Source organism: Dermochelys coriacea, chromosome 14 (assembly GCF_009764565.3).
Source record: "Dermochelys coriacea isolate rDerCor1 chromosome 14, rDerCor1.pri.v4, whole genome shotgun sequence".
Classification (NCBI taxonomy): Eukaryota; Metazoa; Chordata; order Testudines; family Dermochelyidae; genus Dermochelys; species Dermochelys coriacea.
This window is the reverse complement of record NC_050081.1, coordinates 39313038-39333350: the sequence shown is the minus strand read 5'-3', so window position 1 is coordinate 39333350 and position 20313 is coordinate 39313038. Positions and strand designations below refer to the sequence as shown.

At 61.4% G+C, this 20313-nt stretch overlaps 1 protein-coding gene, 1 long non-coding RNA gene and 1 other non-coding gene across 3 annotated transcripts; 2 read left to right on the top strand and 1 right to left on the bottom strand.

Moving 5' to 3' along the window:
- Nucleotides 1–1984: 1984 nt before the first annotated feature.
- On the bottom strand, nucleotides 1985–8938 carry LOC122456690. Its single transcript, XR_006275689.1, has 3 exons — nucleotides 8478–8938; nucleotides 2735–2736; nucleotides 1985–1996 (listed from the first exon to the last, which is right to left on the bottom strand). It is a non-coding gene; the product is annotated as an uncharacterized LOC122456690 (long non-coding RNA).
- Nucleotides 8009–8172, top strand: LOC119843426. The gene has a single exon (XR_005288951.1). It is a non-coding gene; the product is annotated as a U1 spliceosomal RNA (small nuclear RNA).
- Nucleotides 8939–11393: 2455 nt separating the features above from the next.
- On the top strand, nucleotides 11394–12081 carry LOC122456681 (SMH class II histocompatibility antigen, beta-1 chain-like). Its single transcript, XM_043497261.1, has 2 exons — nucleotides 11394–11656; nucleotides 11847–12081. The coding sequence occupies exons 1-2, from the start codon at nucleotides 11578–11580 to the stop codon at nucleotides 12014–12016; spliced, it is 249 nt and encodes an 82-aa protein (XP_043353196.1). The 5' UTR covers nucleotides 11394–11577; the 3' UTR covers nucleotides 12017–12081.
- The last annotated feature ends 8232 nt before the right edge of the window (nucleotides 12082–20313 follow it).

The window sequence follows — 20313 nt, the reverse complement described above, 5'->3', positions numbered from 1 at the left end:
GCAGTGGGGTGCGCTGAGCCAGGAAGACCGGGGGAGGCATCAATAACTCAGCCATGGGGCGACACCTTCGGGGCTGTGAACTCATGGTGCCGATGGGGCGCCCGGAGCAGAAAAAACACCAGGGATCCCAACCAGGTCTCTGCCCCCATGGGAGCCCCATTTACACCCGTCGTCTCCAGAGAAAGGCTGTGAAGCCCCTGGAGACACCCATGCTGGGGCAGGGGGTGCTGGGGCCAGGGGTGTCTGGTTCAGTGTCTGCTTTCCCCACCCAGTAGCAGTGGAGCGGGTGTGGAGACCAGCTGGACTAGGGGGCTGCTCTTCCCCCTCGGCCCTCAGCCATGGGGCCTGGCCCGGCTCCAGGCCCAGCCTGGGGGCTTCTCCACCACTTCCCTACACAGCTCAGGCTCTCAGCAATCGCGGGCACCCCCTCCCTCCCCGGGGGGTGTCTGACACGCAGGACAAATCCTTCCGACACTCGTCAGTTATTTCCCGTCTCCCCACAGTGCAGCCAGTTCCCAGCTCCCAGCCTGTGTCCAGCTCTGAGGAGCAAACCCTGCAGAATCCCAGCTCCCGCCCTCTGCCTCTTCCTGCCACCCCCTGGTGACGGCTCTCGTGGCTGTGGGGATCTGGGTCTCATTGTTCCCTCCATCGCTCGACTGTCGATACGAATCCTGGCCCCGACTCAGAGGATCTGTGTGTTTCATACATTTTTATTGCTCATTTTCAGAGTCCCACCTGTTGTCTATTATCTTTACACCAAGACTGGAAGCTGTCTACGGCAGGGACTGTGCGTTTTCTTTGTACAGCGCCTGGCACAGTGGGCTCCGTGACTGGACTGTCTTGATGCTACGGTGATACAGAAATAATCATCGTTTAACCAGCCCTGAACTCGCACAGGCTGACTGAGAACAATGGGGGCAATAGGAGAAATTAGGCAAAGATACCCAAGAGAGATGCGACAGTTGCCGAAATGAACCCACCAGATCACTCGTTGCTGGGTCCTGACAAACCCCAGTGCAGGGAGGAGAGAGGCACCGTCCGCACCATCCAGAGTGAAATCCCAGAGCGGCTCCAGATCTGGAGAACGCACCGTCCCGTTGTCCTGTGATCCCCCTGACCCGGCTTCCCGCAGCGCCTCCTGCTGATTGGTCAGTCAGTCGTTTGACACACTCCCTTCCCCTCTGCGAACAAGCCTCCCCCAGCCGGGGAAAGGCTCAGAAACTTCACCCCGACGGAGACGGGGACTGACGCCTCGATCGTGTTTCCTGCCGCGGCTCTGACTCCACCAAACACTCTTTGCTCCTGGTCACTTTCGTTACCCGATCGCCCTCTCCGTGATGCTCTTACAGCCATGGATCAGTCCTTGGGGAAAGTGCAGACCGGAGAGTTCTGCGAAATGTCGGCCATGTATTAATCGCCTTGGCATTTACAGAACAGCAAGAACCACAGAGCGTCTGAGAGAGCCGCCCGAGTCAGCCAAACAGCCGAGAGCCGCCCGCACCGACCGCCTGGAGGGGACTTCGTTCCAAGGCCTGCGGTGGCCCTTCTCAGGTGCCACGCTGGGGAGCCACGTGCAGCTGGGAGGGAGGTGGGGAAATGTCTCGTGCGTAAGAGCCAGGCCTGGCCCGGGCTCCCTTCTCCCTGTCTCCATGGCTGGGGGCAGGAGCGGGAGCTACCCAGATGGGTTGTTTTCTCCCCATCACTGAGGAGTTGTCGATTGGGGTTGCCCCACCTCTCCTGGGGGTTTGCGGAGCCAGAGGGGCCCCGCTCAGCAAGGGGGTGGTAGCTGCAAGCTCCTGACCCTGCAGCCGGACACTTGAGAGCCGATTGTCACTGGCTGGCCACGGGCCTGGCCTGCTGGGTGTGGGTCCGCTGGTGTTTGGTGAGGGTGGAGCTGCGGCTGAAGCTGGCCCCGCATACCGGGCAGGGGTGGGGCCGCTTGCCCGTGTGCACCCGGCAATGGGTGGCGATGTGGGAGCTGCGGACGAAGCTCTTCCTGCAGTCGGGGCAGGGGTAAGGCCGCTCGCCCGTGTGGACGCTGGTGCCGCGCCAGGCTGGAGCTCTCGCTGAACTCCTTCAGGCAGCGTGGGCACCGGAAGGGGCGCTCGCCCGTGTGCAGCCAGCGGTGGGCCACCAGGTGGGAGCTGCGGGTGAAGCTCTTCTCACAGTTGGGACACTGGTAGGGCCGGTGGGGCTCCCAGGGCGTTGCCAGCTCCGCGCTCTCCACTGGGTGGGCCCGCTGGTGGGCAACGAGGGCCGACCTGGCGCTGAAGCCCTTCCCGTAGACTCGACACTTGTGTGGCTTGTCACACACCAGGGCCGACCTCTGCACGCAGCCCTCCCCACAGCCGGTGGGGCCGCTCCCCTGTGTGCAGCGCCCGGTGCTTGCTGAGGTTGGAGGTCTGGGTGAAGCGCCGCCCGCACTCAGCGCCGGCGAAGGGCCGCTCCCCGGTGTGCACGCGCTGGTGTGTGGCGAGGTGTGAGCTCATGCGGAAGCCCTTCCCACACTCGGGGCAGCGGTGGGGCTGCTCGCCGTGTGGGTGCCCTGGTGGGTGGCCATGGCTGAGGTCTCCCGGAAGCCCTTCCCACACATGCGGCAGGTGTAGGGCTGCTCCCCAGTGTGGAGCCGCCGGTGGGTGGCCCGGCTGAGCCGTTGCGGAAGTGATTGGGGCAGTCGGGGCAGGCGTAGGGCCGGTCCCGCGTGTGGGTCCGCTGGTGCGTCAGCACGTCCGACCGCTGCTTGAAGCATTTCCGGCACACGGGGCGCTGGTGGGGCCGCTTGGCTGTGTGCACCCGCTGGTGCCCGATGGTGGCCGAGCGGGTGCTGAAGCTCTTCGGGCACAGGGGGCACCGGAAGGGCCGCTCGCCCATGTGAACCCTGTGGTACATGACAAGCGCCGAGCTCACCACAAAGCCTCGGCCGCACTCGGGGCAGGTGTAGGGGCGCTCCCCCGTGTGCCTTCGCTGGTGGATGATCAAGGCCCAATTGGGCGCTTAAGCTCTCCCACACTCGGCGCATGTGGTTTCTTTTTCTCCCGCGGGGGCTCCTGGCTGGATTTCTGGTTCACGGGGGGCCATGGCATCTCCCCCCTGCTCAGTAGATTTGCCCCATCTCTCCTCTGGGGGGTTTCCCTGCTCTGGCCTGCTCTGACTCTCCCAGGCCTTTCCCAGGGCAGGACTCTGGGAACCGTTCCCGGGGGATCTGCCCGAAACCGCCCCGCGGGGCTCCACTCGCTCCAGCCCTGCCTGCTGGGGCTTCTCCTCCACGTTCCCACTCGCCAGCCCGTCACCTGCGGGGATAGAGAGAGAACCCAGACCCGGCTCAGCCCCTGTGCTGGGGACCAGGATATGGGGCAACAAACCAAAATAACCACTGAGGAGACCGAAGGTTCGCGAGTCCTCACCCCCCTTCTCCAGAGCAGCAGGAGGGGACCCCCTGGCCTCCAGGGCCCGTCCGAACACTCAGGGGAAGGGAGTGGCTGGTACGAGCCTGGTGTGATGTCTGCTGTCCGGGTGCAACACCCGCTGGGCACAATCCCGACCGCAGGGAGCGGAGCCAGGTCTCAGGGAGCCGCGAGGCCTCTGTGGGAAGCTGTTTCCCTCCCTCCCGGGTTTTCTGGGAATTGGTTTCACTGATTCCTCTCCTCTTAGGGCAGCGCTGGGGATCGTGTGTTCCTCAGAGGTTGGCAGCTCCAGGACCTAGGGCTCGTCCCCTCGCTCTAGCCGGGAGATCACCGCGGGTGTGAAAATCGGGAACCCTGCTCGAGAGAAAGATACCAAGGGAATCGGGGAATGAGGGATCGGGGCAGCGTCAGGGTCCAAGACCAATCCCTGAGTGTCACCCGTGTGCATGCGTGTGTGTGTGTGTGTGTGTGTGTGTGTGTACACAAACTAGTGAACAAAGAACAGGAGGACTTGTGGCACCTTAGAAACTAACACATTTATTTGAGCAGAAGCTTTCCTCATCCGATGAAGTGAGCTGTAGCTCACGAAAGCTTCTGCTCAAATAAATGTGTTAGTCTCTAAGGTGCCACAAGTCCTCCTGTTCTTTTTGTGAATACAGAGTAACACGGCTGCTACTCTGAAACTAGTGAGCACAATCCTTCTGCCCCCCAAAAGCTCTGGGGGTGGGGGTGGATTAGCATCTCCTCTGTGTTTCTGAATCACTTACCCCTGGGAGGGTTTGGGGGAGGTGGGGACAGACTCCCACAAGCTTTGAGGAAGCGAGGGGGCCTGGGAAGGATCCCAGGCAGGAGATGACGGGGGGCACGTTGGACACCCCCAAACCACTAGTGCCCGAGGGGGCAGGAGTCCTTACCCAGTGAGGCCACTGTCTCGTAGTTCTCCCACATGACGCCCCAGTAGAGAGCTCTCTGCCCTGGGCCCTGCAGAACCCATTTGCCTTCGGTGAAATACACAGCCACCTCCTCAAAGGTCACCGGCCCCTGAAAAAACAAGCGCCCCCCACTCAGCACCCGCCGCCCCAGACTGTCCCGCCAGCCCAGACACAGGCAGGGCTGGGAACCCCCCTCACCCCCAGCCCTCGACCGCAGGGGCCTTTCCCCGGGACGATGAATCTGAACAGGGCCTGGTGTGTCCCTCGGGATGTCGCTGGCAGCTGAGAGCTGGCACAGCGGGTTCTGCCTCCTCTTACTGCCCCTGCCCTCCTCCAGGACACCCCCAGCGGCTCCCCGACGCTCCCCTACCTGAGCCGGCTCCGCGGCACCCATGTCTCTTCCCTGGCCCCAGGACACGCCGGAGTGAACCCTGGGCGTTGTTCCACCGCCTGTCGGGGCAAGAAGGGCAGGGAGATTTCAGGGGGGGTTCAGTCTGTTTCACAGCCTGAGCCCCAGTGCCTGGGGCCGCTTCCCGCCCGCCCTATCACGGTCCCCCCCCCCGAGACACTGAATTCCTCGAGCGGGGATGATGAGCCTCGTTCCCCAAGCCAGGGGCCATCACTGAGGCCCAGAATGGCCACCGGGTTCCCCCCCGGGGGCGACGGCGTCTCAGGGCTGGGGACCTTCTTTGGGGACCCTGTGGGCGGAAGGTGGCCGTGGGACAAGTACCGGCTCGCAGAGCAGGGCTGGTACAGGGGATGGGGCTTTGTGTCCACACCCCGCCGGGGGGCGGGGGGAGAGTCTGAGGCCCAAAGGAGCCAGATCATGGGTCTGACCCGCTGTATCGCCCAGGCCAGGAGCCCCACCCCCACCCGAAACCCCGCTACTGCCAACCCCGCTCAGAGACCCACTACTCACAGGGCCGGGGGAGGGACCCATCTGTCGCCACGTTTCGAGGATTCCCCCCCACACTGTGCTTCTTTGTTCACCCTTCCCCCTGCCCCCAGAGAGATCCAGGGGGACACCCCAGGGGTTCATTCCCCCTTCCCCCTCCCCTGCCAAGTTCACCCCACTGTGGCCCCCCCAGCTTCGGCCCTAGAGTCGCTCCCTGCGGCTGCGAGAGCAGCGGCTCCATCGCCCGCGCTGACGCCGGGGAGTGGGGGGGCCAATCCCAGCGGGGGGGGGCAGCGGCTCCATCGCCTGCACTGATGCGGGGGGGGCGAGCCCAGCGGGGGGGCAGTGTCTCCATCACCCGGGCTGATGCCGGGGAGTGGGGGGGCGAGCCCAACGGGAGGGACAGCGGCTCCATCGCCCGCGCTGATGCTGGGGGGGGTGATCCCAGCGGGGGGGGCAGCGGCTCCATCGCCTGCTCTGATGCCAGGGGCTACAGGATGGGGGCGAAGGGCCCCTTTGCTCAGCCCAGTCCCCGGGTCTCTCCATCACTTGCAGCTCCCGGCTCAGCCGCTCCTGTGGGCAGAGCCCGGCGCCGGCTCCAGCCTGGCCCGTGCCCCACGGCTGGGCCCGGGGAGGGGACCGAGGGCTCCGTCCGCCCGGCCCAGACCCGCCGCGATGCAGGAGGCTCTGGCTCCGGAAGCCCAACCCCCGAGCTGCGGAGCCGGGGAAGGAGCCTCTGCCCGGGGCCCGCAGGCTCGGGGGCCGTTGGTGATGCACAGGGACTCTGGCAGGGCTGTGATGTGGCCCCCGCCCCTGCAGCCCGTCTCCTCCCCTGGGGGTCGTATGGGGGGGGGCTCTGGGAAATACTCTATGAGAACTGAAACCCGGGGGGGGCTTGGAGCCGGGGGTTCAAGCCATACCCTGCCCTGCCCACCCAGCTGCCCACGGGCCCAGCGAGCCCCTGCGTGGGCTGGTTGGGGCCTTTCCACCGACAATCCAGGGGGATTTTTAAGCCGTTTCGTTTGTTGGGTTTCATCACTTTACACATCGCACTTGTGGGAGATCGGGGGGGGTTGGACGCTTTCATGGCTGTTCAAACACAGTGGGTGGACACCGCGTGCCAGAACCCACACGGGACTAGCCCCAGATCGAGTGCAGACACGGGCTCGGGCAGCTCCTTTCTTATCTTGCCCGGCTAACGTTTTCATTATTATCGACGGTAACAGGGGGGATCAACGTTTACTGACATTCACCCATAAAACTCTAGTCCCTTCCAAGGCCGGGGACAGGTACCCAGATGCACTGGGGGCCCGGGGCCCCACGCTGCCTGGGGTGGATCACAACGGTTCTGTCCAGGGCCGAAAAATACCAACGATCCTAGGAGCGGCCAGATTGGGTGAGACCAAGGGTCCATCCGGCCCCGTGTCCTGTCTGCCGACACTGGCTGGTGCCAGGCGCCCCGCAGGGAATGAACAGAACAGGGCAGTTCTTGAGGGATCCCTCCCTGGTCGGTCAGTCCCGGCTGCTGGCAGGCAGCACCCAGCAAACGCTATTCTAGCCTATTGTGCCAGGAGATGGGGATCGCTACATACACACGCTGGCACACACACGATGCAGTCTGTGAGGTCACAGGGGCAGGGACCGTCTGCGGGCTCTGTGTCCGTGCAGTGCCCCGTGCCATCGGTCTATCGCCAGGGCCCCGAGGTGCTGCTGCCCTACAAACCCCCACACCAGGCGCTGAGAGCCCCGGTGACATCTCGCCTGCCCTGACCAATGCGCGCTGCATTCAGGGACTGGGCAGCCCCTGGGGTCATTGTGGTGCCGTCTGGCTGGCGCTTTCCCCCTGGGGGCGTCTGTGGGGCCTGGGGCCTGGAGGAAGACGGGGTGAATTGTCCCCGCTGCGTTGGACCCCAGCGATAGCCAGTGAGCTGCCCGGCTGCGAGGAGCACCTTGCCACAAGCTCAGTGTGGCCTTGGCGGTAAGGGCAGGTGCGCAGCTGGCCATGGCTCAGCGACTCGCCTGGGCCCCGCTCGGTGGTTAGTTTCCGGGGGAGCTGTGGGGACCCCTGGAGCAGAATACACTCACACACCGACACACACCCTGACCATCCCGCACGCCAAGGGGCCCCACAGACACTGCCAGAGGGAGAGGGGGCGATATCTGTCACACCCAGGCATGGGGCGGGGGCTGTATAGGGGATGTAGGGTGACCAGATGTTCCGATTTTATAGGGACAGTCCCAATATTTGGGGCTTTTTTTAATATGGGCTCCTATTAGCCCCCACCCCATCCCGATTTTTCACACTTGCTGTCTGGTCACCCTAAGGGGGCTGGGCCCTTCCCACACAGACCCCGCGCGGGTCACTGGGCCCAGCAGGGCTGGACCCTGGGGGCCTGTAAATCGTGCCCCCCATATCACCAGGTGGGGCTACAAGGGCTCCCGCGCCCCCTCTGCCAGCTGCAGCCGCCTGGCCGGGGAGGCCGGGCCAAGCCCCGGGACCTGGCGGGGGCTCGCGGCGCTGAACAGCTGGGGCTGGCCCGGGCTGGGGCGGGGCCGCGTGAGCACGTATGCAGATCTCCGGGCAAGCGGAGCATTGTGGGAGCGAGAGCAAGCTGCCGAGCAGGGCCCCAATTGACCAGGCGGAGCTCGGTGGCGAGAAGGGTCCGAGCCCGGGGCCTGTCGAGGCAGCGCGCGGCAGTCGGGGCAGGTGTGTGCGGGCCGGCGGTCGGTCCGAGTCGGGCCCCACCGTGGGCTGAGTGGCTGGGCGCTGGGCTCTCATACTTACGTGGTAGGGCAGATACTGTGATCAGGGGGGTAGTTTTCCTAGGGCGAGGCTTGTCCATTGCACGGCGGGTGCGCTGGTCCGTGGGGTCTCCCCAAATCCGGAAACACCCCTGCACCCCGTGTGCGTGCGTGGGGGGGGGTACTGCATCTGCGCTCTTGCTGGGCAAAGACGGACGCAGGGTTTCCTGGGGGGCGAGTGGCCTGTAGCTCCGCTTCCCAGAGTACCTGTTGTAGTTTTCACTTTCCCCTCCAAGGTCTCACCCCTTCCTTGTTCTTCTTCACCTCCCCCATTTATCTCCTTATGACAAGTGGGGGGGTGGCCAGCCTGAGAAGGAGCCAGAATTTACCAAGGGTTTCAGAGTAGCAGCCCTGTTAGTAAAAAGAACAGGAGGGCTTGTGGCACCTTAGAGACTAGCACATTTATGTGAGTGTTGCTGGCACAACATGCCCGAGGCAGGCAACAGCTGGATTCGTTGCCCGGTGTGCGTCGCCCAATAATCACAACGGGGTGCAGAAGTAGAAAAGTTTATTTGAAGCTTCAAGCGGAACAGGGAGACAACGATCTCAAATCCTGCACCCCAGTGCGAGCAGTTACACGCATTTTATACATTCATTCTTTAGCCTGCTTATCCAATAGCAAGCTGCCCTGAGTATCCGTACAGCCAGTCCCGTATACTGGCCTGTTCCCCTTTTTCCTCTTATCACCCAGTCCCCCATACATGGGGTTGTTTGTTCAGCTCTAGCGAACATTCCTGTCCTGCTTGGCCTAATCTTGCTCCAGCCAGTCTGTGCCTGCAATACGCTGTTGCAAATTTCTCAGCCTGACGGCTGTGAGTATCCCCAGGCAGAAAAGGAAAGGAGGGGGCCATCTGGGCCTAGAGCGAGGGGCTTCATCGACACTCGTGGTCTTCCATCCCCTTGAGTTACCTCGTGGCCATGCCCGGTGTCCCCAACATGAGCATCAGCTTTCGTGAGCTACAGCTGACCTCTTCGGGTGCAGGCAGTGGCAAATACAGTGGGGAGATTGATATACGCACACAGGGAACAGGAAACAATGGGTGTTGCCAGACACACTGTAAGGAGAGCGATCAGGTAAGGGGAGCTATTACCTTTGTACATTTACCAGTGTACATTGCCAAAGAGCCCCCCACCCGCTCCCTGTTGTGCGGTGCGCAGGACGCTCTGGTTTGGATGGGGGGAAGAGTGAGGGCATGGCAGGCTGGGGGAAGGGGTGGAGTGGGGGCAGAGCAGGGGATTGAGCAGTGAGCACCCCCAGCCCATTGGAAGTTAGTGTCTATAGCTCCAGCCCTGGAGCCGGTGCTTATGAAGGAGCCATGCGGTTGGCCACCCCTGTTTTAAAGTGACGGGCCTCTTCGTGCCACTAGTGCCATGGCACCAGCAAGAACAGCAACCACCCCACACTGCCCGGCTCCGGCTTCCTCCGGCCTCCAATCTGGCCTCGGTGCAGGGTCTGGCAGGGGAGAGGAGGAAGCAGGGTCTGCACTTCCCAGAAGAGGATTGAAGCCAGGGCTCTGGAGGTGGGGGGTGCTCCCTTATGGCCCTAAGGGTGAGTGATGGGGGGAGGGGCAGAGAGGCTGGGGTGGGTCAGGATCTTGGGCAGAAGAAGCGGCACGAGGGTGGGGACTCGGGGAAAGAGGCTGTGCGAGGGAAGGGCCTCAGGGGAAGGGGTGGTGTGGGGGCAGGGATTTAGGAGAAGGGGCAGTGAGAGGGTGGGGCCTCGGGGGAAGGAGTGGTGTGGGGGAGGGGCCTCGGGGGGAATGGCTGGCACAGTAGTGGGGCCTTGGGGGAAGGGGCATGTGATGAAGGGGGTGCCAGGAGGTGTCTGAGGATGGTGCTCTTCAGGGGGAGCAGCCCCTGCGGAGGACAGATGCCTGCCCCCTGCACCGCCCCTTCTCCCGAGTCCCTGCCCCACACCACCCCTTCCACCAAGTCCCCACCCTCCTGCTGCTTCTTTCGCCCAAGAGCCTGCCCCTCCCCCAGTCGCTCACCCTCAGGCCAGAAAATTGGGGGGTTCTCCCCTCCTCACCATAAGGACCCATCCCTCTCTCTGGCCCTGCCCTGTCCCCCTACTCTGGGAAGCGCCTGCCCTGCCTCTCCCCTCAAGACCCCGCACCAGGCCAGGTTGGCAGAGCTGGGCAGTGTGGGGCTGCTGCTGTTCTAGCTGATGCCATGGCAGGAGTGGGACCCCACTTTTAAAAGTGGGAGGGGCAACACCCCCTCCCACTTGTTACCAGCCATAATGCCGAGACTAGAGAGCAGGGAGCGGGTTTCAGGAAAAAGGGCCGTCGCACGGATGGCACCTGGGGAGACTGGGCACAGGGACTTTGGGGAAAAGGGGACACAGCTCCTGCAGGGAGCTGGGTCGGGGCCCGGGGCACCCTGTTTTGGGGACCCCTGATTGTCCACAGGCCCCTTTGGCCCAGCGGTTAATCCCCCCACCCCTGGATGCTGCTGGAGCTCTGCTGGTGCCCGGGGTGGGGGGGCAGATTTCGGGATTCCAGCCGCCATCGGCCCCCAGCCCAGCCGGGCCTGCCCCAGTTCTGTACCGAGGGTCAGACTAGATGGTCACAATGGTCCCTTCTGGCCTGGGGATCTAGGAGTCCGAGAAGGGGGAAGCCCCTTCTGCATCTAGGGCAGGAGCCAGCCTTTCACGGACGGGGCAGCACCTTCATTCCCGGTACTGTCCACTGGGCAGTGCCCTTGCACCATCCGCTGAGGCCTCCCTCTGCCCGGGTCTGTGCCCCTCGCCTGCAAGGCGGCTCTCCAGGGGCCGAGTGGCTCAGGCAGAGACAGCACCAAAAGGGTTAAATGAACCTAACCTGCCTGGCGTCTCCCCTGCTTCCCTTCACATCCTGCCCTGCCTGTGCCTGAGCCTGGGCCAGCTGCGGCTGCTGGGACCCTGTGTCCCCTCCCCACCACACTCAGGGAAGGGGGCAGCCGAGCCCAGCTCTCCCTGGTGATGCTCCCAATGCTGCCTGGCCCTTTGGCTGGGGGTGCCCCCCTGGGTGATGGGCAGTGCCCCATGGGCTGGTGCTCGGAGCTGGGCAGAGAAGTTCACGGTCTGGGTGAGTCTCCCCGTGCCTGTCCCTTTGGAGCAGCCCTGGGGGCTGGCTGGGGCCCTGGGGCTGGGGGTCTGCTAGTGACACTGACGGTGCTGAGAACCCACCTGGCTCATTGCACGGAGCCCCCAAGTGAGCAAAGAGCTGCCGGGCAGAGATCCCCACACTGGGACATCCTCTTCCAAGGAAGGCTGCAAAAATTGGAGCTGGAATCTGTTCTCTGAGTCCTACTGCCATCTCTTACCCCTTTCCCAGCTCTTTCTCTCTCCTGTCCCTTCCAGTTCAGCCCAAGGTGAAAGTTTCCTCCTGAGATTGGGGTTCCTGCCCCTCCCCAACCTGCTGGTTTGCTCGATGATGGGGTTTTCCCCGGAGGGATCGAGATTAAGTGGTTGAAGAACGGGCAGGAGCAGACTGCGGCGCTGGTGTCCACGGAGCTGCTCCAAAACGGAGACTGGACCTTCCAGATCCTGGTGATACTGGAGATGAGCCCCCGGCGCGGGGACATCTACACCTGCCAGGTGGAGCACATCAGCCTGCGGGACCCCCTCACCATGCACTGGGGTAAGAGCCTCTGGGTGTGGGGCAACCCCTGAGCCCGCAGGGGCACCCCTCGCTTTGGGAAGCCTTCAGGGGATGGGCCTGGGTCAGAGCCCCGCCCCGCCCCACCCTTGGGGCAGAGAGCAGGGACATTATTATAAAGGCAAAGAGAGGCTGGGCTCATCCCAAACCACCTGTGCTCTTGTTTTCACAGTGGCGCAGTCTGATTCCGCCAGGAGCAAGATGCTGATGGGGGTCGGGGCCTTCATGCTGGGGCTGATCTTCCTGGCACCAGGACTCCTCACCTTCCTGAAGACTAAGAACAGTGAATGGCTCCAGGATGGGGCCAGCGGCCCAGGAAATGAGTCCCCAGTAGGGCCATGATGCAATGGCACTGGAGGGTTTCACTACAATTTTGACAGGTTTCAGAGTAGCAGCCATGTTAGTCTGTATCTGTAAAAAGAAAAGGAGGACTTGTGGCACCTTAGAGACTAACATATTTATTAGAGCATAAGCTTTCGTGAGCTGGATGCAGTGAGCTGTAGCTCACAAAAGCTTATGCTCTAATAAATTTGTTAGTCTATAAGGTGCCAAAAGTCCTCCTTTTCTTTTTACTAGAATTTTGATTCACCACAATTTACTTTAGCTTCCCCTTCTGGCACAAATAAAGTGTTCTAGTGACCAAGGAACTTCCTGCCCATCTCTCTGCCCACGTCCAGGAAGTGTAGGGCTAATCCCAGCCCCAGACTTCCCATAAACCTAAGTCAGACCCTTCAGATTCTGAGATGCAGTTGTGCCCTCTTGGCCTCCCCTCCACTTCCCCTCTCTAGTCCCACGCACTCCTGGAACATCAGGGAGTTGCAGACACAGTTTGAAGTGCCTGCAAATCAGTCAGTTCCTCTCCAGTGGTGAAAAAAATCCACTTCCCCTTTTAAAAATATGGAGATCAAACTCTCTTGAGAAAATATCAGAGCAGTAGCTGTGTTAGTCTGGATCTGTAAAAGCGGCAGAGTCCTGTAGCACCTTATAGACTAACAGACGTATTGGAGCATGAGCTTTCGTGGGTGCATATCCACTTCCTTGGATGCATGTCACTTGAGAAACGCACCAGAAATCAATGAACTCCTGACCCTGAATTTTGACTTACTTGTGCTACCCTCCAAGCTGTTTCCCTTTTTGCTAAATATGTGAAAAAACATGTAATAACTTGCAGGTCAAAATGCAGACCAGCAGTCTTGCGGGCTGGAGACTCCCCAGAACAGGCCCTAGTTACCAGCAGGTTCAGAGGAGCAGTGCTGGGTACAACACACATACCTTAGACAAAACAGGAGCACAGACATGAGGGAGCCATTTCTTTACTCCAGTTTAGGGGGGCCTTGTTTCTAGCTCACCCCCATCAGCTTCTCTTGCTCTGTCTCTCAGGTGAATAAAACAATCCAGACCGAGTCCTGCCTATAGTCACATTTTGCTTCCACACAGGTTGTGTAAGCCGGGTCTGAATGAGCTCTCCCCTGACACCTGGACTTCAGGACCAGACTGTATTTGCATAAACGCACCTACTCTGTTCTGGCTAGTGTCAAAAAGTAACTAAAATGCTTCCCAGAGGGACAACCTATCCTAAATTCTCAATTACTGAGGGACAATCTACACTCACTGTTATATTTGCTTTCCACAAGCCACTCTTTTCAGGAGTGATGTACCCAAATAGTTGGATGCTAATGTTTAAATGTATTAACCTTAATTTGGGATATTGCAGTTTATGTACCATATGTGTCTTATGACTTTTAAACTAAACTTTGTACATTTGAATAATTTAAGCACTACACCCAGATGTACACACACTCTTTCCTTAACCTGTGCATGAGATAAGTTTAGCATTAGCTTTAATAAAAACAATTAAATTTGAATGCAGGGGTCCTGCAAAGTTGTTATCCATATGGTATAAGTAAAGGGCAGCAGATCTGTCCTTCGCAGACCTTTCTTGAGGGGTTACGCTCCTAGCACTGCACTCGCTAAGCAGGCGCTGGGGGTGCCAAATCCCTGTGGGAAGGGAAAGAGGGTGGGAGAGGCGTTTCTATCCAGTGGGGGGGATTCTGCCTAAGACCATCTCTACACTAGAAATTACTTGGGAATAATTCGCACTCCCAGGGGTGAAGGTAAAATGCACATTTTACTGGTACGGGGCCGCTCTGCCCCCCCGTAAGGGGTGAGGCCTCGGGCGGAAGGGGTGGGGCCGGGGGTCAGACTCTCGCAGCCAGTCAGTCTGTGCTCTCTGGCCCGGGCCGTCCGTGGCTCCCGCAGCGATTTAAAGGGCCCAGGGCTCTGGCCGGTGCAGCCGCAGTAGCGGCCAGAGCCCTGGGCCCTTTTAAATTGTGGGCCTGGGGCAGCTATTTCTTTTGCCCCCCACTGTCAGTGGCCGGGGGGGCAAAAGGGGCCGTACCGGCCCCTGCCCCCCTCTTTTCACCCCTGCACACTCCTGAGCGAGGCAGTTCTAACCGATCCAAGTGTTGATGTAGAGGCGGGGCCGACACACTTACCGCCTCTCGCTGAGGCAGGATTTATTAAGCCAAGGGGAGAGCTCTCTCCCATCGGCTTGGAGCATCTTCGCCTGCTGTAAGTGATCTAGTGTAGACATAGCCTAAGGATTCTACGCACCATTAGACCCTTCTGCTCTCTCTGATCGAAAGGCAGAGCCGATTAGACTCAGTCAAGAGCCCGTTGTTTTGTTCAATGGTCACTGGAGCTCAGATCATTGACAACCAGGTGTAAGCGCTGAGGCCCAGACCTGCTGTGAGACAGCGACTGCTCAGCCCGCACCAGCAATGAGGTTCCCCCGCTAACTGCTGAGACCACTGAGCGCTGGGTTAAGTGGGGTGACCTCAAGCTGTGGCATCACAGAGGCTGCAATAGAGAGGCAGGGCAGTGGCAGCAGAAAACGCAATGGCGCAGGGCAGCAGCCAACTGGGACAGGGCAAACGAGCACGGCGGGGTGCAGAGTGAATGGTGGCGTTCGCTGCTGTATTGCCCTGCCGCGGCAGCAGCAGCTGGGGCATCACTCAACGCGGGTGGGAGATGAACGCACGTGAATGCACCTCCGGACGCTGAGTCTTTCTGGCCAAGGACAGCAGCTGTGAAGGGGGCGCAGCGGAGGCAGGGGGAGTGGCGTCTGAAAGGAAAATTTGTTGTTGGACTTTCCCAGCACAAATGAGGAACTGAGGCAAAGGGCACTGCCCAACTTACTCGGAGGTGGGCGTTTTGCTCATGGGCACATGCTTATGACTAGTGGTTGTGTTTTACCAAATCAATGCCAGGTTCCTTTCCCCTGTGTATTACACGTTTTCTTTGCTAGACCCAGGTCAGGGCTTGCATGTGGGGAAGCGTTGCCTCTTAGAGGCGCGATGGGGGTGGGGGTGGTTAATTTTCTCAGATTACTGGGTTGGGGCTCGAGCTGGTTCTGTGCTGTATTAAGAGGAACCCCTACATGTGGAACCTGGTCGTCTTGCTGCCGACTCCACCTGGCAGAAGGGTTCCCTTTGTACAGCAAGGACATGCAATGAAAAGCCGTCAGAGCCTCCGCTGCAGGGGCTGGCCGGACGGTGTTGCAGCTACATCAGGACACCTGGGTTCTGTCCAGCTCTGCTGCAGTTTCACTGCGTGACCTTGGGCCGGTCACGTCACCTCCCCATTCCCTTCTCTCTGGAACAGGGCTAACGGTATTTGCCTGCTTTGCTGCTGGGTTAACTGCCAGCGCAAACATGAAACCACATAAGGAAATGGTGAGAAACCACAGTGTGCACAGGCCTGGTGCTAACAAGTGACCTCACAGGGGACTCGGGGGCTGCTCCCCAGGCTCTCCTGCTGTCTCGCTGTGCAGGGACCCGCCGTGCCTGCTCCACAGCGGAGATACAGTGAGGGCACGTGGCATCCTCCGGCAGGACGTGTGGGGTCTGTCTGCAGCTGCGACTGCCTGGCCTCCTTCCCTCTTTCACACGGCTCAGTGGGGGTGTCATGAGGGGGGGGGTCACCTCAGGGGGCCCGTGCCCCATGCTGCTGGGGACAACCGTCTGCGCACTCACTCTGGGCTGGAGGAAATAGGGGACCCTGTGAGGGGCAGGGCCCAAAACACAGACCCGCCTTCACCCTAGCAATGGGGTTGAGACAAGAGCCCGAAACCAGAGGATGAATTGGGGGAGATTCACTCTGGAAAATCAGCATCTGCTCCAGGGCCAAGTGGGAGAACCCAAGCCGGAGGCTCCCCCTTCACAGAGACGTCCCCCCGCCCCCAGAGCAGCCGCACCTCACATGGGGTCCCTGCCACCAGGCAGCGATTTTCATCCAGAACCAACCGGGGATGGCATTGCATTTCAATGCTATCATGAGACCAGCGTGAGGCAGCCCAGCACTGAGGAGAAACCCTACAATAAAACCCAAACCTGTCCACAGCCCAGGGCTCCCCATCGACCCTACAATAACACCCCAGCCTGTCCACAGACCAGGGCTCTCCATCGACCCTACAATAACACCCCAGCCCGTCCACAGCCCAGCGCTCTCCAGTGACCCTACAATAACACCCCAGCCCGTCCACAGCCCAGCGCTCCCCAGCGACCCTACAATAACACCCAGCCTGTCCACAGCCCAGGGCTCCCCAGCGACCCTACAATAACACCCCAGCCCATCCATAGACCAGCGCTCCCCAGAGACCCTACAATAACACCCCAACCTGTTCACACCCCAGGGCTCCCCAGCGACCCTACAATAACACCCCAGCCCGTCCACAGCCCAGCGCTCCCCAGAGACCCTACAATAACACCCCAGCCCGTCCACAGCCCAGGGCTCCCCAGAGACCCTACAATAACACCCCAGCCCGTCCACAGAGCAGGGCTCCCCAGCGACCCTACAATAACACCCCAGCCCGTCCACAGCCCAGCGCTCCCCAGTGACCCTACAATAACACCCCAACCTGTTCACAGCCCAGTGCTCCCAAGCGACCCTACAATAACACCCCAGCCCGTCCATAGACCAGCGCTCCCCAGCGACACTACAATAACACCCCAGCCCGTCCATAGACCAGCGCTCCCCAGCGACCCTACAATAACACCCAGCCTGTCCACAGCCCAGGGCTCCCCAGCGACCCTACAATAACACCCCAGCCCGTCCATAGACCAGGGCTCCCCAGCGACCCTACAATAACACCCCAGCCCGTCCACAGCCCAGCGCTCCCCAGCGACCCTACAATAACACCCCAGCCTGTCCACAGCCCAGGGCTCCCCAGAGACCCTACAATAACACCCCAGCCCATCCATAGACCAGCGCTCCCCAGAGACCCTACAATAACACCCCAACCTGTTCACACCCCAGGGCTCCCCAGCGACCCTACAATAACACCCCAGCCCGTCCACAGCCCAGCGCTCCCCAGCGACCCTACAATAACACCCCAGCCCATCCATAGACCAGCGCTCCCCAGAGACCCTACAATAACACCCCAACCTGTTCACACCCCAGGGCTCCCCAGCGACCCTACAATAACACCCCAGCCCGTCCACAGCCCAGCGCTCCCCAGAGACCCTACAATAACACCCCAGCCCGTCCACAGCCCAGGGCTCCCCAGAGACCCTACAATAACACCCCAGCCCGTCCACAGAGCAGGGCTCCCCAGCGACCCTACAATAACACCCCAGCCCGTCCACAGCCCAGCGCTCCCCAGTGACCCTACAATAACACCCCAACCTGTTCACAGCCCAGTGCTCCCAAGCGACCCTACAATAACACCCCAGCCCGTCCATAGACCAGCGCACCCCAACGACCCTACAATAACACCCCAGCCCGGCCACAGCCCAGGGCTCCCTAGCGACCCTACAATAACACCCCAGCTTGTACACAGCCCAGGGCTCCCCAGCGACCCTACAATAACACCCCAGCCCGTCCACAGCCCAGCGCTCCCCAGCGACCCTACAATAACACCCCAGCCTGTCCACAGCCCAGGGCTCTCCAGCGACCCTACAATAACACCCCAGCCCGTCCACAGCCCAGGGCTCCCCAGCGACCCTACAATAACACCCAGCCTGTCCACAGCCCAGGGCTCCCCAGCGACCCTACAATAACACCCCAGCCCGTCCACAGCCCAGCGCTCCCCAGCGACCCTACAATAACACCCCAGCCTGTCCACAGCCCAGGGCTCTCCAGCGACCCTACAATAACACCCCAGCCCGTCCACAGCCCAGCGCTCCCCAGCGACCCTACAATAACACCCCACCCCATCCATAGACCAGCGCTTCCCAGAGACCCTACAATAACACCCCAGCCCGTCCACAGCCTAGGGCTCCCCAGCGACCCTACAATAACACCCCAGCCCGTCCACAGCCCAGCGCTCCCCAGCGAACCTACAATAACACCCCAGCCCGTCCACAGCCCAGCGCTCCCCAGTGACCCTACAATAACACCCCAGCCTGTCCACAGCCCAGGGCTCCCCAGCGACCCTACAATAACATCCCAGACCGTCCATAGACCAGCGCTCCCCAGAGACCCTACAATAACACCCCAACCTGTCCACAGCCCAGGGCTCCCCAGAAACCCTACAATAACACCCCAGCCTGTACACAGCCCAGGGCTCCCCAGAGACCCTACAATAACACCCCAACCTGTCCACAGCCCAGGGCTCCCCAGCGACCCTACAATACCACCCAGCCTGTCCACAGCGCAGGGCTCCCCAGCGACCCTACAATAACACCCCAGCCCCTCCACAGCCCAGGGCTCCCCAGCGACCCTACAATAACACCCCAGCCCGTCCATAGACCAGGGCTCCCCAGCGACCCTACAATAACACCCCAGCCCCTCCACAGCCCAGGGCTCCCCAGCGACCCTACAATAACACCCCAGCCCGTCCACAGCCCGGCGCTCCCCAGCGACCCTACAATAACACCCCAGCCCGTCCACAGCCCAGGGCTCCCTAGCGACCCTACAATAACACCCCAGCTTGTACACAGCCCAGGGCTCCCCAGCGACCCTACAATAACACCGCAGCCCGTCCACAGCCCAGCGCTCCCCAGCGACCCTACAATAACGCCCCAGCCTATCCACAGCCCAGGGCTCCCCAGCGACCCTACAATAACACCCCAGCCTGTCCACAGCCCAGGGCTCTCCAGCGACCCTACAATAACACCCCAGCCCGTCCACAGCCCAGGGCTCCCCAGCGACCCTACAATAACACCCAGCCTGTCCACAGCCCAGGGCTCCCCAGCGACCCTACAATAACACCCCAGCCCGTCCACAGCCCAGCGCTCCCCAGCGACCCTACAATAACACCCCAGCCCGTCCACAGCCCAGCGCTCCCCAGCGACCCTACAATAACACCCCACCCCATCCATAGACCAGCGCTTCCCAGAGACCCTACAATAACACCCCAGCCCGTCCACAGCCCAGCGCTCCCCAGAGACCCTACAATAACACCCCAGCCCGTCCACAGCCCAGGGCTCCCCAGCGACCCTACAATAACACCCCAGCCCGTCCACAGCCCAGGGCTCCCTAGCGACCCTACAATAACACCCCAGCCTGTCCACAGCCCAGGGCTCCCTAGCGACCCTACAATAACACCCCAGCTTGTACACAGCCCAGGGCTCCCCAGCGACCCTACAATAACACCCCAGCCCCTACACAGCCCAGGGCTCACCAGCGACCCTACAATAACACCCCAGCCCGTCCACAGCGCAGCGCTGAGGGGTGACAGTTGGCCCCGCCCCCGGCCTCAGGTGACAGTTGGGCCTTCTCACCTCGCGCTCTCTGGGGCCTTTGATCCTTGAGCCACCTCCCCCGCCGCGCAGTTCCCGCCTTTTTTCGTCCTTCCCTCCTGGCGCTCAGGCTGACTCTTCCTGGCAACTACTGACGCAGATACAGGGCATCGGGTCCTGATTGGCTGACCTTTCTGAGGTGTGAGGGGAATCGCGCTGCCCGGGAGAGGGACGGGGCTGGGAGGAGTATGGGGAGGCGGGGCCCCAGAGTGGGCGTGGCTAGCGAGCTGGAGGAAAGGGCAGAGAGGGGGAGGGGCTAATAGGAAAGAGGCCGGGCAGGGGGCGGGGCTACTGAGAGAGGGGCGGGACTATTGGGAGGGGCAGGCAGCGTGTGACCCCCTCACCCCATCTCCTCTCTTCACCCCAGGGCAGCCACGCCAGCCCCCCTGTGGGAAAAGTGGGGGGATCCCCCTCCACCCCTTCCAAACTTCCCCCCCCACAGGTCCAAGGTTGGGGTGTGGGCCAGGCTGCAGCCATGGGTGGACAGCGCCCCACGGCGCTGGGAGGGGCAGGACACTGACTCAAGCGTTTTTGGTCCCACCACAGATTTGAGCCTTAGGTAGCTGCCTAGTTTCCCTGTGTGTGAATCTGGCCCTACATGCGGTGGGGCACTTTGCCCGGGCAGTCAGGGCTGGCCCCATTGCCCAGGGTGGTACTGGGGGGCTGTGCTTCAGGGACAGGGGGTCAGCAGGGGGCTCTCCTCTGGCAGTCAGGGCTGGCCCCATTGCCCCCAGGTGGTACTGGGGGGTCGTGCTTCAGGGGGTGGGGGTCAGCAGGGGGCTCTCCCCTGGCAGTCAGGGCTGGCCCCATTGCCCCAGGGTAGTACTGGGTGGCTGTGCTTCAGGGGGCGGGGTGGGGGGCAGCAGGGGGCTCTCCCCTGGCAGTCAGGGCTGGCCC